The sequence below is a fragment of the Macrobrachium nipponense genome, chromosome 46, assembly GCF_015104395.2.
Source record: "Macrobrachium nipponense isolate FS-2020 chromosome 46, ASM1510439v2, whole genome shotgun sequence".
Taxonomy (NCBI): Eukaryota; Metazoa; Arthropoda; class Malacostraca; order Decapoda; family Palaemonidae; genus Macrobrachium; species Macrobrachium nipponense.
The window spans coordinates 3,817,054-3,834,980 of record NC_061106.1 but is presented as its reverse complement, the minus strand read 5'-3'; the positions used below and the strand labels follow the sequence as shown (position 1 = coordinate 3,834,980).

General features: G+C 44.1%; 1 protein-coding gene across 3 annotated transcripts in view; it reads left to right on the top strand.

The window, feature by feature from the left end:
* LOC135214730 (transformer-2 protein homolog alpha-like) overlaps nt 1–17,927 on the top strand; it is a 264,938-nt gene that overhangs the window by 62,458 nt on the left and 184,553 nt on the right. For all 3 annotated transcript variants that reach the window (XM_064249068.1, XM_064249070.1, XM_064249069.1), the window contains exon 2: nt 4,886–5,013. In XM_064249068.1, the coding sequence (XP_064105138.1) occupies nt 4,886–5,013 (128 nt within the window). The remainder of the gene's footprint in view (nt 1–4,885; nt 5,014–17,927) is intronic.

Genomic DNA, 17,927 nt, shown 5'->3' with positions numbered 1-17,927 from the left:
GACCACCTTTGTCGAATTCCCCAAAGGAACTGTCGGCGAAGTACAAGGACCCTGTTCTGAGGGAGACACTTCTTCAGATGGTGATAGGAATGAAGGACAAAGAGGCAATAGAAGAGGTTCAGGATCCTTCCTCTCCGGGGTTTTACAACCGCCTGTTTTTTAGTTCCAAAGGCATCCGGAGGATGGAGGCCAGTCTTGGACGTGAGCATTCTGAACAAATATGTGGAAAAGAAAAAGTTCTCGATGGAGACTTCTGCCTCGGTACTTTCAGCCCTGCGAAGAGGAGACTGGATGGTCTCTCTAGACCTGCAGGATGCATATTTCCACGTTCCTATTCACCGGTCATCAAAGAAGTATCTCAGGTTTGTGATACAAGGGAAGGTCTACCAGTTCAGGGCCTTGTGCTTCGGCCTCTCCACGGCTCCACAGGTATTTACGTACCTGATGCGGAATGTAGCCAGATGGCTACACCTGGAAGGCATAAGCGTCTCTCTGTACCTAGACGATTGGCTGATAAGAGCAAAATCCCAGGAACAATGTTTGGAGGATCTGAAGAAAACATTAGAATTGACAAAGGAATTAGGACTTCTCGTGAATCTCGAGAAATCGCAGATGATCCCCAGTCAGGACTTAGTCTATTTGGGGATTCAGATGAATTCTCGGGATTTTCGGGTTTTTCCGTCCCAAGAAAGGATTCTTCGAGGGATTCAGAAAGTAACATCCTTCCTAAAGAAAGACAGGAGTTCAGCCAGGGAGTGCTGAGGCCTTCTAGGGACTCTTTCTTCCCTGGAACAATTTGTATCCCTAGGAAGACTTCATCTAAGGCCTCTACAATTCTTCCTAAAGAGATCTTGACTTGGGAAGAAGGGCCATCTGTCGGACACTTTTCCGGTAACAATAGAGGTGAAGAAACACCTAAAGTGGTGGCTGCTCCCACTCAAAGAGAACGAGGGAGTGTCCCTAGAGGTTCGGAACCCAAACCAAATCTTGTTCTCAGACGCTTCAGAGACGGGATGGGGAGCGACTCTAGGGGCAAGAGAAGTCTCTGGCAAATGGAAGAAAGAACAAAAGGATTGGCATATAAATGCCAAAGAACTATATGCAGTGCTTCTGGCATTAAAATTCTTCGAGTCAGAAGTAAGAAATCAAGTGATTCAAGTCAACGCAGACAACACCACGGCGTTGGCTTATATAAAAAAACAAGGGGGGACGCACTCGTTTTCCCTATTCGAGATAACGAAGGATCTGTTGTCATGGACGGAGGAGAGGAATATCACCCTCCTGACCAGATTTGTAAAAGGGGAAAGGAATGTCAGAGCAGACAGGCTCAGCAGGACAAACCAAGTTCTCCCCACGGAGTGGACTCTGCACGAGCAAGTCTGCCAAAGACTGTGGAACCTGTGGGGAAGGCCGCAGATAGATTTGTTTGCGACGTTCCTGTCAAAGAGAATAGAGAACTTCTGCTCCTTAGTAGAAGACCCGAGAGCGATAGCGGTGGATGCCATGCTACTGGAGTGGTCGGGACTCGACGCTTACGCTTTCCCTCCATTCAAGTTGCTAGTAGTGATGAAGAAGTTCGTAGCATCAACAGGGACGAGATTAACTCTCATCGCCCCGTTTTGGCCATCCCAAGATTGGTTCACAGAGGTACAGGAATGGACAGTAGACTACCCAAGATCTCTTCCAAACAGGATAGATCTTCTCAGACAACCCCACTTCAAGAGGTTCCGTCAAAACCTCCCCGCTCTCGCTCTGACTGCCTTTCGACTATCGAAAGATTGGTCAGAGCGAGAGGCTTTTCAAGCAAGGCTTCGAAAGCAATTGCTAGAGCCCGGAGATCGTCAACTATCCGGGTCTACCAATCGAAGTGGGATGTGTTTAGAAGATGGTGTAGGAAGAATAAGCTGTCCTCCTCCGATACCTCTGTGACCAATATAGCAGATTTTCTGTTATTCCTGAGAGAGGAATCCAATCTGTCCGTATCTACAATAAAGGGATACCGAAGTATGCTCTCAGCGGTATTTAGAAATAGAGGCTTAAACTTGGCAGAGGATAGAGATTTGCACGATCTCATAAGATCGTTCGAGACGTCAAAATCTATATCCTCTACTCCGCCAAGTTGGAATCTGGATGTTGTGCTCAAATTCCTTACATCGGAAAAATTTGAACCTCCCGACCGTGCCTCGTTCAGGGATTGGACGAGAAAGTGTGTTTTTCTCATAGCCTTAGCGACGGCTAAGAGAATAAGTGAAATCCATGCCCTAGATTCTCGGGTGGGTTTTAAGAAAGACGCAGCCATCTGTTCTTTTCAAACTCTGTTTTTGGCAAAAAATGAGAACCCTTCGAAACCATGGCCAAGGAGTTTTGAGGTGAAAAGTCTTTCAAACTTAGTGGGAGACGAAATTGAAAGAACTTTATGCCCAGTGAGAGCTCTTAGGTTCTATCTTAAAAAGAAAGAAGAGTTGAAGGCATGTAAACAAAGTCTGTGGTGCGCAGTTCGGGACACGAAAAGACCAATGTCCAAGAATGCGCTAGCGTATTTTATTAGAAGTGTGATTATGGAAGCTCATAGCGATTGTGCAGAGGATTCCTTTAAAATATTACGAGTTAAAGCTCATGAGGTAAGAGCAGTGGCAACATCATTATCATTCCAAAAGAATATGTCCATGAAGGACATTATTAATGCGACCTATTGGAGATGCAACTCGGTATTTGCATCCCACTATCTTAGAGATGTTAAAATTACCTACGACAAGTGCTTCTCTCTAGGTCCTTTTGTGTCTGCGGATACAGTGCTGGGACTGAGGACACATACTGATCCTTAAACTTTTATTAAAAGTCTAATACTTCCATACCATACTGGTGAGATGGGCTCTAACTTTTTTACCTGACGGCTAGTTGTTGCACAGGCGGCCATGGCCTTGTTTAGGTAAGGAACTTTGAGTTTATCTTACAGGATAGGCTTGGATAAAAACGGTGTCTTTGATTACTGAAGATCTCCACGATTTGAGGCGGGTTTTTGTGTTACTACTGGTAAAAGTGCTTGGTGTCGCACAGGCGGCCATAGCCCTTGCTAGTGAGGAACTAGAAATGTGCCTTTTAAACGGAGTAGTATTAAAGACATTGTCTAAATTCGTACATGGACCTCTCCTTTTAAGACAGTATCAGGATTTTCTGCTGACAGGAGTGCTTGGGGTCGCACAGGCGGCTTTTGGTGCTTTTGACAGTATGAGAATGTGAATAGGTCTTACAAGCGAGGTAGTACAAATTAAAATTATATTTGTTTATTTTTGTTTATTTTTCATAAAGAATTAGGTGTAAAATATTGTGATTGAGTTTTTTGGTTGTTTGCAAGGAGTCCGGGGATGACTTCTTGCAATCTTAGAAACAACATTTGGTTAGGTTAAGGTGATCAGGATCGGGATTGTGCTCCTTAGAAAAAAGGTTCTTGTCATATAAGTGGATTGAAACCCTTTGACATAGCCCTTACAGGATCGGCCAAGTAAGTGGATAAGACCCCTTTGGCAGACCTACAAGAACTCTTAGCAATAGATCAATATCTCGCTGAGGCTCTTGAGACTAAGCAGACTCCTGGGCATTAACCATGAAGTCTCCAGTCTAAACAGGTAGGAACAAAGGTTTTATGTTATTATTACCTACAACGATTGTTGTGTTTTCTGTTAAATCAGTGATTAGCTGTCTTTACCCTCCTCCAATGGTGTGAATCAGCTATGTATATATCTGACAGGTAAGTTGAATGTATAAAAATGATATTGTTATGATACAATAAAGTTTTATACATACTTACCTGGCAGATATATACATAGCTATTGACTCCGTCGCGCCGACAGAATTTCGAATTTCGCGCACACGCTACAGGTAGGTCAGGTGATCCACCGCGCCGCCGCTGGGTGGCAGGAATAGGAACCATTCCCGTTTTCCATCAGATTTTTTCTACACCATCTGTCTCCTGAGGGAAGGCTGGGTGGGTAATTTAATTGTATATATCTGCCAGGTAAGTATGTATAAAACTTTATTGTATCATAACAATATCATTTTTATGATAAAATTAAATTTTATTGCATACTTACTGAACACTTATTTAATGAAAGCCCTCAGTCCTCCCCACAAGTAGATGGTTGCTAGAATGATTAGAATGAATTGATTACACCTGATCTGTTATACCTGTTCCTCACCCGAGTGGGGGAGATCACGTCACCTACACCGGTAATGGGAGCGCCACTGCTAAGTTTGTGGTGCACCGTGTAGGGAACCTACATCTGTATAATTGTTTAAGTATGCAATAAAATTTCATTTTATAAAAATTGCATTTTTATCATAATGTCATTTTGGCAGATAAATAAAAAGGCAGAAATTATTTGAGACCATGAAAACCTTGAAAAGTTAGCATAGGATCACCTGGTAAAGATTAGGACGATGCAGGGGGGGTGGGGATATCCTGACAGTCCTGGCAGTGGTTCATGGGGTCAGAGTACTGGTGGGGGGGGTATCTACCCAAGAAGGTATAATAGTGCTGCATGCTATAGAAAGTACGTAATGTAAAAAGAAGTCTTAATGATGATATTATAGAAAGATGTCAAAACTACTGCTTGAAGTACTGGTGCCAGTAGGTCTTGCCACCCATTTAATGTGAAGGGGGGGGGGGGGGGGGGAAGCACTGTAGAACATTTGAAACACACGTGGTGGAGAGCTGATGAAGTAGACAGTCATCTGGGTCAGCCAAGAGATGTTCTGCCTTTCTTTGAATGCCAACTTGCCTATCAGCACAGATATAAGCTGTCTTTAATAGGAGGTAAGCATGGAAATTTATATTATGAAAATTGATATTTTTTAATTTCAGCTAATTTGTGTTATTTGTTGACAGAGTCCGGAGGGGGAGAGACACAGCCGATCTCCACAATCAAGGTCACGTTCTAGGTCACGCCTGGAGTCCGAGTCAAGACGGGGTTCCCACTCTCGTTCTCCAGCAGGACGAAGACGTTCATATAGCAGGTTAGTTGGTTTCATTATATCTCAAAACTAATTAACTAAAATTATGTGGTAAAGACAATCTGTTCTTATTTCGGTAATTTTTAAACTTAAGGCCTGTTGAAAGATGGTTGAAGTATTATATTCTGTGTTGTAATAGTCAAAACTGTAACTTGAATATTATGCTTGCAGTTTGTAGAATTTAGGAACATTTTACAGGTAGATGCATGGTCTATTTATATGTTCATGTCAAGTAGTTAAATTTCTCATTTGAACTAACCTGCAGTTTTAACCAGTTTACTTGCTTACAGTATGAGCTTTCACTCAGTCTCATTGATCATGTTTTGAATGTGTAAGTTATTATACTCATGAATCTTACTTAATGGTAATTAGTTCTTTGTGGTTGGTTGTAATGTAGATTTTAAGGTCAGTTTTAGAAGATATTTTAGGCATGGTATTAGTCGAAATACCAGCTTAAAAGGAAGGATCATATGGAGCAGTTACCTTAGTACTTGTTTAATACTTTATATATCACAGCCATATTTGTAAAACAGTGCATGAGGGCATCAATAGTAGTTACTGTGTATACTGTTTTGATAATTTTTTCTTGAATCTAGTAACTGGAATGCAGTAGCATCCACATGAAAACTTATTGAAGATCAAGCTGTGTACTAACTGCAACAAGAAACAGAGGCAAGAAAATCGGAGATTGACTAAGAATGCTTCTTAGCAGTGCTTTGCCTGCAAGATCCATATTCACTGTTGCATCTCAAGATAAACAGGTAATAATATTTAGCTGGTGAAGTGTAGATATAACATTTTGTTTGGTCTTAATATCAGAATTTGGTTATTCCGTATTGTTATAGAAGTACAATAGAAGTATGAGGTTCGGTTTGTAGATAGATCAGGTCTTAAAGAATTTTTTTTTAGAATTTTTTAATTGGGGAGATAAAACTTTCCAGCTAACTCAAATAAGCTCTCAGAATAAATTAATGATTTTATATAGACATATATATATATACAGGCAGTCCCGGTAATTGGCAATCTGATTCTATGCACCTTGTCTAGTGCTGAAATGCGCCGATCTCCGGTCATCAGGGTCAGTAATATATTGGCACCAATATATACCTAACAGAGGCACCATGAACCAGTTATGTATTTGGACCAAAATCCAGTTATATATTGCTGCAGATAAACTCCAAAAATTGCAGATTTTTTATTTTTGTACATGAACTTTCCTGTCAGATATATACTTAGCTTACGTCTCTGACGTCACGACAGAATTCAAAACTCGTGGCAAACACGACAGGTAGGTCAGGTGATCTACCTTACCCGCCGCTGGGTGGCGGGTGTTAAGAACCAATGCCCCTTTCTTGTCAGATTTTTTCTGTCGCCGGTGTCGACTACACCTGTTGTCGGTACCTCTCGACAGTTGGATTCTTTTCTCGTTTTTGCCCTGGATTATTTCAACGGACTTTTGGTGAAGTACCTGATCTTTTGGCCTGGCATTCGCGATTTGTGGACCGTTTGTTGATTATTCTTTGGATTTTTCTTTGGATTCATGATATCTGATGTTGATACTAAGAAAACTGCTATGTTCAGAGTTTGTTCTATGAGTGAGTGTAAGGTGAGGCTACCGAAAGCTGCGGTAGACCCTCACACAGTATGTATGAAGTGTAGAGGGAATGACTGCGCCTTTATTAACCCTTGTATTGAATGTGAAAAGCTGAATGAGGATGAATGGAAGTCTTTGTCTTCCTACTTGAGGAAGCTTGAAAAGGATAAAGTTAGGAAAGCTTCTTCCAGGAGCTCTATTAGCGAGTTGGATGTAGATAACCCTATTCTAGACGTAGCTCCTTTGCCAGTTTCAGCTCCTGCTCCCTGCATCGAACCCAAAGATGCACCTTTGGAAGTGGCCTCCATGAAAGCCACCATTTGCAGCATGGAGATGAAAATTAAACATTTTGAAGGTAAGAGTGATTGTAATAGTGATTTGTGCAGTGATCCCAGTGCAGTGGAGGGTGCGTCTGATCGGCTCCCTAATGCTTCCAGGCCTAGACTCTTCCAGACTCCCAGTCCCAGTGGAGGAGGAAAGTCGAAAGCCGCAGGAAGGTTAGGGAGAACCCCCACCGGTCAGGCGTCCCCTCGGTAGCGCCTGTTGCTCGTTCCCAGGATACCTTAGATCGCGCCAAGAGAGAAGTCTTGCACCAGTGCTTCTCATCTTCGCCTTCGCCCTCTCCTAAACGAGGATGGAGCTCTTCGGAAGCCTCGCGCCCTTCGAAGAGAGCCTGGCAGGCTCCTTGCGCCCTTCCCTCCAGCCCTGAAGTTTTTTCGGAAGAGCTTAAGGTGGAAGCGAAGAAACGGAGGAGATCTCTTGAGTATCCTTCTCCGAGCAGGGATCGAGCCTCGTCTCCTATTCAGGATTTTGTGAATTCTCCCGCACGGTTGTTGGCTAGTCTTCAGGCACAGATTTCGGCTCTGGCTGGCTCTCTTAGTGTGTCCTCTCGTCGTAAGAAGGACGTCTCGCTTCCTGTAAAGAAGTCCAGGCACCCCTCTCCCGACTCTCGCTATTCGACGGAAGCTGCCCTCTCTCCTGGGCGTTCGGAGTCTCGCATGAGGCCTTCTGCATCTGACAAGCTCCCGTCTTCGTCCAAGCACCAGTCGCCTGGTAGGCATGTTGACTTAGTTTCTCCTTCGGACAAGGATCAGGCGTCTCGTAGGCGATCTTCGCCCTACAGACGCTCTTCTCGAGACAGGATCTCTCCCCTTGACAGGCGCCAAGAGCCTAGTAGGCGCTACTCACCTCGTAGCCACTCCTCGTCTCGCCTCCACTCTCCTGTTGACAAGCGCCCTAAATCGGACAGGCGCGGTTCTCTTAGCAGACGCTCTTCTCCAGTAAGCCGCTCTTCGCTTGGCAGGCGCCAAGAGCCTGTTAGGCGCTTTTCTCTTGGCAGGCGCTCTTCGCCTGAGTATCGCTCTCCTCGAGTCAGGCGCCGGGAGCCTGGCAGATGCTTCTCCCCTTGTAGGCGCTCGTCGCCAGAGAGCCTCTCTCCTCGGGTCAGGCGCCAAGAGCCTGGTAGCCGCTTCTCTCATGGCAGGCGCTATTCGCCAGGTAGCCGCTCTCCTTTGGACAGGCGCCAAGAGCCTGATAGAGGTTTTTCTTCAAACAAGCGCTCTGTTCCTGAGAGCCGCCTTGCTCCTGTTAGGCGTCAAGAAACTGGAAAACGCCCTCCTCAGGACAAGAAGGAATTTGTTCATGAAACTTACCCAGCAGATATATATATATAGCTGTATTTCTCTGAAGTCCAGCTATATATATATCTGCCAGGTAAGTATGAACAAACTTTATTGTATCTTAACAATATCATTTTTCGAGCAGGCATGCTCCAGAAGTTTTGTCTCCCACAGTCAGATGTCAGACTTCTTCAAGAGACTTCTCCAAGGATAGTCGCACTTCTAAGGATCATGATGGTTCTTCAGCCGAGGAAGAACAGGATCCCTCGGAAGAAGAAGTACCTAAAGACTCCTCTGTTTCCTCGTATAAGAGGTTAACAGACTTGCTCCTACAAGAGTTTGGGGATACCCTTTCTCCTGTGGCTCCTCCTTCGCCTCTCTCTTTATTCTCCACCTCGAAGACTTCGAAGTTTTCATCTTGTGTAAGGATGAAGCCTACCATTTCTATGAAAAAGGCTCTAAGAGGGTTTGGGGAATGGCTCCTTGCTAAGGAAGAGAAAGGGAAGACAGTGCTTTCTTTCCCTCCGTCTAAGCTGACTGGCAGACTAGGTTTCTGGTACGAATCGGGGGAACCCTTGGGCCTCGCTCTCCCTTCATCTGCGTACTCGGACTTCTCTTCGCTGGTGGATTCTGCTCATTGATCCGCCCTCTTGTCTGCTAAGACTACGTGGGGGATGAACGAGCTTGACCACCTGCTGAAGGGAATGTTCCGAGTCCTGGAAGTTTTTAACTCCCTTGATTGGTCTTTAAGAGTTCTGGCCAAGAAGACTCAGACCCCGGATTCCCTTTCTCCTGAGGATCTTAACAGTGTCCTCACTTGCATGGATAAAGCAGTGAGAGATGGCTCGAGTGAAGTCTCTTCCCTTTTCGGAGCTGGAGTGATAAAGAAGAGGTCAGTATACTGTTCGTTTCTGACGAAGGCAGTATCTCGTGCACAAAGAGCCTCCCTTCTTTATGCTCAACTCTCACCTCTTCTCTTCCCCAAGAAGATCATACAGGATGTCTCGAGTGCCCTCTCAGCCAAGGCTACTCAGGACATGTTAGCCCAGTCGGCCAGGAAGCCTCGTTCTATTTTCCAACCCAAGACCAAGAAAGAGACTCCTCTTAGGCAGGAGCCCTTTCGAGGAGACCCCCCTGCCAGAGTTTCTTCAGTTAGAGGAACTAGACCCTTTAAGAGAGGTAAAACCTTCTCTAGGTCAGTCAGAGGGAAGAAATAGCGTTCAAGGACTCCAGACATCAGTGGGTGCCAGACTACTGAAATTTGCCGACGTCTGGGCCCACAAAGGGGCAGACAATTGGTCCCTCTCGATTGTCAGCAAAGGATACCTCATTCCCTTCTCGTCAAGGCCACCATTGACGACGACTCCGAGGGAGTTGGTGGCCAGGTACAAGGACCCCATCACGAATCAAGCCCTTTCTCTAGCAGTAGATCTGATGCTAGAGAAGACTGTTCCTAGTTCCGAAGAACTCAGGAGGATGGAGACCGGTTTTGGATGTAAGCGCGCTGAACGTCTTTGTGGAAAAGAGGAAGTTCGCCATGGAGACGACTTCCTCAGTGTTGGCGGCTCTTCGTCCAGGGGACTGGATGGTGTCCCTAGATCTTCAGGACGCTTACTTTCATGTGCCGATCCATCCTTCTTCACGGAAGTTTCTGAGATTCATGATGGGAGGAAGGATCTTCCAATTCAAGGCCTTGTGCTTCGGCCTGCCGACTGCACCCCAAGTGTTCACGGGGTTAATGAAAAACGTGGCGCAGTGGCTGCATTTGGAGGGAGTGAGGGTGTCACTCTACCTCGACGACTGGCTAACCAGAGCAGTCACAAGAAAGATGTCTGGAGGACCTACAAAAGACCCTTACCTTGGCAAGTTCTCTGGGGCTTCTGGTGAACTTCCAGAAGTCTCAATTAATCCCCAGTCAAGAGCGGATTTATCTGGGGATTCAGATAGTTTCTCTGGCTTTTCGGGCTTTTCCGTCGCCAGAGAGGATAGTTCGTTGCCACGAGAAACTAACGACCTTCCTAGAGAAAGATGCATGCACAGCGAGGGAGTGGATGAGTCTGCTGGGGACACTCTCCTCGCTGGAGCAATTCGTTTCTCTAGGAAGGTTGCATCTCGGGCCTCTACAGTTCTTCCTTCACCAGAACTGGAGGCGTCTCTCCCAAGATCTGGAGTTCTCCTTCAAGATCTCAAGGGGAATCAAGAGGGACCTTCGGTGGTGGGCGGACCCACTCCGATTTGTGGAAGGAATGTCTCTGCACATGCCGAACCCCAACCATGTGTTGTTTTCCGACGCGTCGGAAGCAGGTTGGGGAGCGACGCTCGGGACAAGAGAAGTGTCGGCACCTGGAAGGGGGAACAGGTGTCCTGGCACATCAACAAGAAAGAGTTGATGGCAGTTTGGATGGCATTAAAAGCCTTCAAGCCCCACGTCCGAAATGCTATAGTTCAGGTCAACTCGGACAACACCACAGCCTTGGCATACATCAAAAAGCAGGGGGGGACGCACTCCTTCTCCCTGTACGAAACAGCAAAGGACCTTCTGCTGTGGTCTCAGGCAAGGAAGATCAGTCTCCTCACCAGATTCGTACAGGGAGAAAGGAACGTCAGGGCCGACCTCTTGAGCAGGAAGAATCAACTCCTGCCTTCAGAGTGGACCCTCCACTCAGAGGTATGCCAAGACCTGTGGAGAAGATGGGGCAGACCTCACATCGACCTCTTTGCAACAGCAAGGAACGCAAGGATAGAACTTTACTGTTCCCAGATCTCCGACCCAGGGGCAGTGACAGTGGATGCGTTTCTCCTAGACTGGACAGGACTAGATGTCTACGCCTTTCCCCCCTTCAAGGTACTGGCACAAACCGTCAAGAAATTTGCGATCTCAGAGATGACAAGAATGACGCTGGTAGCTCCGTTCTGGCCCGCCCAAGATTGGTTCACAGAGGTACTGGAATGGTTGGTGGACTTTCCAAGAGCACTTCCACAAATAGTAGATTTGCTCAGACAACCCCACTTCGACAGGTATCACAAAAACCTCCCCGCTCTCAATCTGACTGGCTTTCGACTGTCAAAAGCCTTGTCAGAGCGAAGGGGTTGTCGACAAAGGCTGCTAAGGCTATCGCCTCAGCTAGAAGGCCTTCGACCTTTAAAGTCTACCAGTCGAAGTGGGACATTTTTCGCCGGTGGTGCAGGAACCAGAAGTTTTCCTCTTCCAGTACCTCTGTGACTCAGATCGCAGACTTCCTCGTTTTCCTCAGAGAAAAATGCGGTTTGGCAGTCTCTACCATCAAAGGCTATTGGAGCATGCTGGCTGCAGTGTTCAGACATAGGAACTTAGATCTTTCGGATAACAAAGATCTGCATGATCTATTAAGATCTTTTGAGACTTCCAAGAAAGCTTCAACCGAAGTTCCAAGTTGGAATCTGGATGTGGTTCTTAGTTTCCTGAGGTCCTCGAGGTTCGAGCCACCCCAGTTAGCCTCCTTCAAAGATCTTACGAGGAAGGCTCTGTTTCTCATGGCTTTGGCATCTGCTAAAAGGGTTAGTGAGCTTCATGCCCTAGAAGGAAGGGTAGGTTTCAAAGGAGATTCCGTGATTTGTTCCTTCCTTCCTTCGTTTTTAGCAAAGAATGAGAACCCCCTCAAATCCTTGGCCAAGGAGCTTTGAGGTACGTGGATTATCTGCCCTTGTAGGGGAAGAACCCGAAAGAACTCTTTGCCCTGTTAGGAGTTTAAAGTACTACCTTCAGGAGAAGAAGACCCTTAAGGGCATTGAGGACATTCTATGGTGCTCTGTAAAGGACCCCAGTAGACCATTGTCTAAAAATGCGCTGTCTTTCTTCATGAGAAGTCTAGTGAAAGAAGCACATAGATCTTGTAATGAAGAACATTTCAAGCTCCTGAAAGTCAAGGCTCACGAGGTGAGAGCCATTGCCACTTCCTTGGCCTTCAATAAGAATATGTCTCTTCAGAATTTGATGAAAACTACATTCTGGAGATGCAATTCAGTATTTGCCAACCACTACCTTAAAGACGTCAGGATTACATATGACGAGTGCTTCGCATTAGGCCCGTACGTATCGGCGGATTCGGTGCTGGGGCAGGGAGCTGGAACATATCCTTTGTAGTTTTTTCCCTTGTTTTGGTATTGTGTTTATATGGTTGTATGAAAAATGATGCAGATAGGCATCTTTTTTTTTATTCGTAGTGCTAATAACTTTAGTTTGGTTAGGTGATCGGATTTGGTTTGAAGCTCCCTGCAATGGTAGTGGACAGGTTCTGTCATAGAAGAGGGCGAACCCCTGTCGACATGATCAGACTTGGATTCTACTAAGTAAGCGGATATCAAATCCCTTTAGTAGACCCAAAGAGTCTTTTCAGCTGTAGGTCACGCCCTCGCTGTAGCTCTTTTGGCTATGCAGACTAATAGACAGTACCTATGAAGTCTTCAGCCTAAACAGGTAAGAACCAAGGTCTTTTATACCCTACAACAGGTGTTGTTTTACCTTTTCTTTGTTAATTTCTGTCTCTTACCCTCCACCAAGGGTGTCAATCAGCTAAGTATATATCTGACAGGAAAGTTCATGTACAAAAATGATATTGTTATTTTACAATAAAGTTTTGTACATACTTACCTGGCAGATATATACTACTTAGCTTACGTCTCTGACGTCACGACAGAATTCAAAACTTGCGGTAAACGCGACAGGTAGGTCAGGTGATCTACCTTACCCGCCGCCGGGTGGCGGGTGTAAGAACCAATGCCCCTTTCTTGTCAGATTTTTCTCTTCCACCTGTCTCCTGAGGGGAGGCTGGGCGGGCCATCAATCGTATATATCTGCCAGGTAAGTATGTACAAAACTTTATTGTAAAATAACTATCATTTTCACCGATTTTCACCTATGCTGTCAGAGCGGAACCCCTGCCGATAACCAGGGATTGCCTATACTATATACACACACACAGTGGTGCCTCGTTTGTCGAACGTTTCTTATGTCAAGTGTTCAATTTTTAGAACAAAATTTTTGAGAAAGTTTTGCATCATTTGTCAAACAATTTCTCTTACCTGTTTACGCATACTTATATTTGATGGCCTACTGCTTCCTGCACGAAAAACTGTATTAGTAACGTTTTTCCATTTACAATACTGTATACAGTGGTCCCCCCGTATTCGCGGGGGATGCGTACCAGACCCCCCCCCGTGAGTAGTTAGAACCCGCGAATGTTTGGAACCCCTATAAAAATGCTAAAAACAGCCTATTTTGTTAGTTAAAACTCAAGAAAAACCTACTAAAAATTTTCATACATGGTTTTTTTAATAGTTTTATCACAAAAAGTGCATTTTATGATAAAATTCATCAAAAAAAAACCAGGAATTTGTGGATATTTACCATAGAAAAATACCGCGAATGCGCGAATTTTCCGCAAATAATGGAGGGAAACGTTCCCGAGAGAAATCCGCGAATGTGGAGAACGCGAATAGGGGGGGTCCACTGTATAGTTTAATGATAACCATAATCTACAAAATAGATAAAAGAATAAAGCATTTCTGAATGATAAAATTTAGCATAAAAGATGTGCAAAATCGTACGTCACTGCAATGATGTCTCACACAGTGAACTTGAGACTGAGTGAGGGAGCGTTAATATGTTGAGGAGAGAAGGAGATGAGAGAATTAGAATATTCCTGTATGTACTATGTAAAAGCAATAACAATTCACATATAAAGGGGAATTTACAGTACGTTTAACATAATCAAATTTGAAAAAATCATCTGCAATAGCGAGAAAAAAAAAAATCTTAATTGAGCCAGTGTTGGGTGTGCCTAATGAGACAGTATAGTTTAACCACATTCAACAAAATAGTAAATAAAAGACCAAAGTTTTTCACAATAAAATTGAGCATAAACGATTAACAAAATCATTCATCATTGCGGTGATGCACAGCTAACAGGTAGAGGGAGGGAGCGTTTATATTTTTTGGGAATAATGAATGAATGATTTTAAGTTATCATGTGTCATGCTATTGTTGAGAAGAGTAGAAGAGACAGTAAAATCTGTACTGTAATATGTATGCCAAAGCAGTACCAATTTACATAAAAAAATTAAATGTTATTTCACAATAAATTTAACAATGATAAAACATGAAAGCAATCAAATGCAATACAGTAATAATAATAATAAAAAAATTCTTACGTGAGCCAGTGTTCGGTCAGCTGAGTGAAATGATAGAGGAGAGGGAAGACCGGTTGGATCTTTCCTACTGACTTACCAGCTGGGCTGGGATGATTATTCGCTCATTTCTCACTTACTCTTGATTTGCCCAAATCACTTCTTTTTTGTTACAGTAAAATACCTATCATGGAAAAGAAGCATATTATTTGTTATGTGTGTAATTATACGTAGCCATCAGCAGCATAACATCACTCAGTCGTGCCGATGTCGGAACAAAGCTGATCTCGCGTTGTGTATGTGTGTGTGTTTTTTTTATTTATTTATTTATTTTTTTTTTAATAAAAATCTTTTGTTTTATTAGTAAAGTTTTCCATTTATTAATAAATACATACTGTGCTATGTCTTTGTTAACGTCGATGGCCATCGTCTGCACCACTGATGCGCGGGTGATTTGAAAATAACACACAAGCGCCAGTTCACATTACATCGAAATGTTTGCGTTTTATAAACATTTTTACATATTTTCTAACTCGCGTTAAATTGAAAACACTTTAATTGAGAGGTGACTATGAGTTGTCACTTGGTCAGTTTTTTGCTTTGTTACACAAGCAAAAAATTGAGGTATGAGCTCAAGGTGCCGCTGCTAAGTTGATGGCGTAGTGACGAAAATTAAGAAAAGCAAAGAAGAAATAGTATGTATCCTCATATTGTATTATAAAACAGTGGTCAACGTTTTGATCTGGAAATCGGCTGATGGCAAGTACAGGCAGATCCCGGTTAATGGCGATCTGGTTTTATGGCGCATGTCTAGCGCCATAAAATCTACGAGCGAGTTATGGTGCCATAATGGGCTGAGTTTCAGTTATCGGCGCCATAAGATGCTGATAATAGCATTATACAGTGGTACCTCGAGATACGAAATTAATCCGTTCCGAGGCGGCCTTCGTATAATGAGTTTTTCGTATCTTGAAACATATTTTACATGTAAAATGGCTAATCCGTTCCAAGCCCTCCAAAAACACCCCGTTAAATTTCATAATTAAGCTAAATTGACCTATAAACAATGAAATAATACAACAATTTGGACCATTCAATACCTAAATTAAGACTAAAAATGCAAAACCTGTAAATAAAGTGTATATTAGTGTACAAGAAATATTATTACTGTAACGTAAAATGTGGAAGCTTACCTTTCGAGTGAGGCTATCTCCAAAAGTGGCGGCAGAGGAGGAGGAGGACAAACGGCAGATAACGTACGTACGTACGTACACTTAACTTTACGGAAACACATTAAAAATTTAAGGAAAACTATAAAACTAAAATTTATGAAACACATTAACAAAACTGTAACACTTAACTTACAAAAATCTAAAAATTAGAATTTTTTTTTTTTTTTTTTTTTTTTTTAACTTTTTTTTACTTTTACGTAGGGGCTTTTTTTTTTTTTTTTTTTTTTTTTTTACAGAATTTTTTCCAGAATTTCAACTTCTTCACCACTTTCAACGTTCTGTTTTTCATCACTTGGTTCTTCCTTTTTGCTTTCAACTTTCTGTTTTTTATCACTTGGTTCTTCCTTTTTGCTCACTCCTGCTTATGCTGAAGGCTTCTTTAAAAAATAACGATCCAAGGAAGATTGCTTCTGCCTACTTTTCTCAATGTTCCTGAAACGACTCAGGCAAACGTCATCGAACTGCGCAAGCATACGACCTGTGTGAGCCTTTTCGGGGTGTCTTTTTTCGATAAATGATTGCACTTTATGAAAAGCGGCTAAGACATCCTTAATTTCTGCCGTTGTCATAGGCTCCTCCTCCTCTTCATCGCTGCTGCTAGAGAACTCCTCTTGAACGACGTAATGTTGCATGGCCTCCAACTCCTTCAGGTCATCCGTCGTAAGCTCCTCTTGGTGCTCCTCGAGAAGGTCGTTGATGTCGTCCTCATCGACGACCAGCCCCATGGACTTGCCGAGTGCAACGATCTCGTCAAGATCTGGTTGGGAAACCGTTTCGGGATCGTCAACTGTTTCGGACTCAGCAGCACCAGGTTCGCCCACGTCGAATCCCTCGAAGTCTCGGGCGGATACGGCATCAGGCCAGAGTTTCCTCCACGAGGAATTCAAGGTTCGCCTTGAAACCTCGTGCCGAGCTTGGTCGATGAGTCGGATGCAAATGACGATGTCGAAATGCTCCTTCCAAAATTCACACAAGGTAAGGTTTGTGGTATCAGTGATGTTGAAACATCTTTTGAAAAGATGTTTCGTGTACAGCTTCTTAAAGTTTGCTATCACTTGCTGGTCCATGGGCTGGAGGAGAGGGGTGGTGTTGGGCGGAAGAAAAAGAATCTTAACGAAGGAATACTCCGCTAGGATATCTTCCTCGAGGCCAGGAGGGTGGGGAGGGTCATTGTCCAACACCAGCAGACATTTCAGGGGGAGGCGCTTCTCTTGCAAAAAACTCTTCACAGTCGGGCCGAAACACAGATTTACCCACTCAGTGAACAAAAGCCTCGTTACCCAGGCTTTTGCATTAGCCCTCCACATCACTGGAAGCTTCTCCTTCAACACTTTATGGGCCTTGAAGGCTCGAGGAGTCTCGGAGTGATACACCAGTAGGGGCTTCATCTTGCAATCCCCACTGGCGTTCGAACAAAGTGCGAGAGTAAGCCTGTCTTTCATAGGCTTATGCCCGGGTAGCTTCTTCTCTTCCTGCGTGATGTATGTCCGAAAAGGCATCACAGTTGAAGACTTGCTGAGAACTGTAGCCTTCCTTGATCATCATCTTGTCGAACGTCTTTTTAAAGGCTTCGGCCACTTTCGTGTCCGAGCTGGCAGCCTCCCCATGACACACCACCGAATGGATGCCAGTCCGTTTAAGGAATTTCACGAACCAGCCATGCGAAGCCTTGAACTCTGGGGGGTTGGCGTTGAAGTCCCTTCCCCTCCGTCATCTTCCGCCTGCGCAATCAAATCGCCGAAAATAGCACTGGCCTTGTGAGCGATTGCCGTCTCCGTTACTGTATCGCCAGCAATTTCTTTGTCTTTTATCCAGACGAGGAGCAGCTGTTCCATCTAGTCGTGCACATGGCTCCTCTTGCTAGACAAAATAGTGATGCCCTTCGACGGTGTAGTTGCTTTGATGGCATCCTTCTGTTTAAGGATGGTGCCTATTGTCGACGGATTATGGCCGTATTCCTTTGCGATCACACTCAATCGCATACCAGCTTCGTACTTCTTTATGATCTCCATCTTTGTCTCCAAAGACAGCATGCGCTTCTTTCCGTGAATTTCAGCTTTCTTGGGACCCATGACTAAGTTAATCTTGTATGTTAATTTACGTAAAGTTACACAATACAGTGTTCGCACAACATGATAATATGTACTGCAACGAAATCACTAACGAATTTACGTTACTAAACGAAATCGTTGGACCGAATGAATGCCGATTGCGTACGGTAAAGTTTCGGGTGCGGAGTGGCCAAGCTAAGGCACACCAACACGTACGTATATAAGATGCATGATGGGAGGGATGCTGTCCAATTAG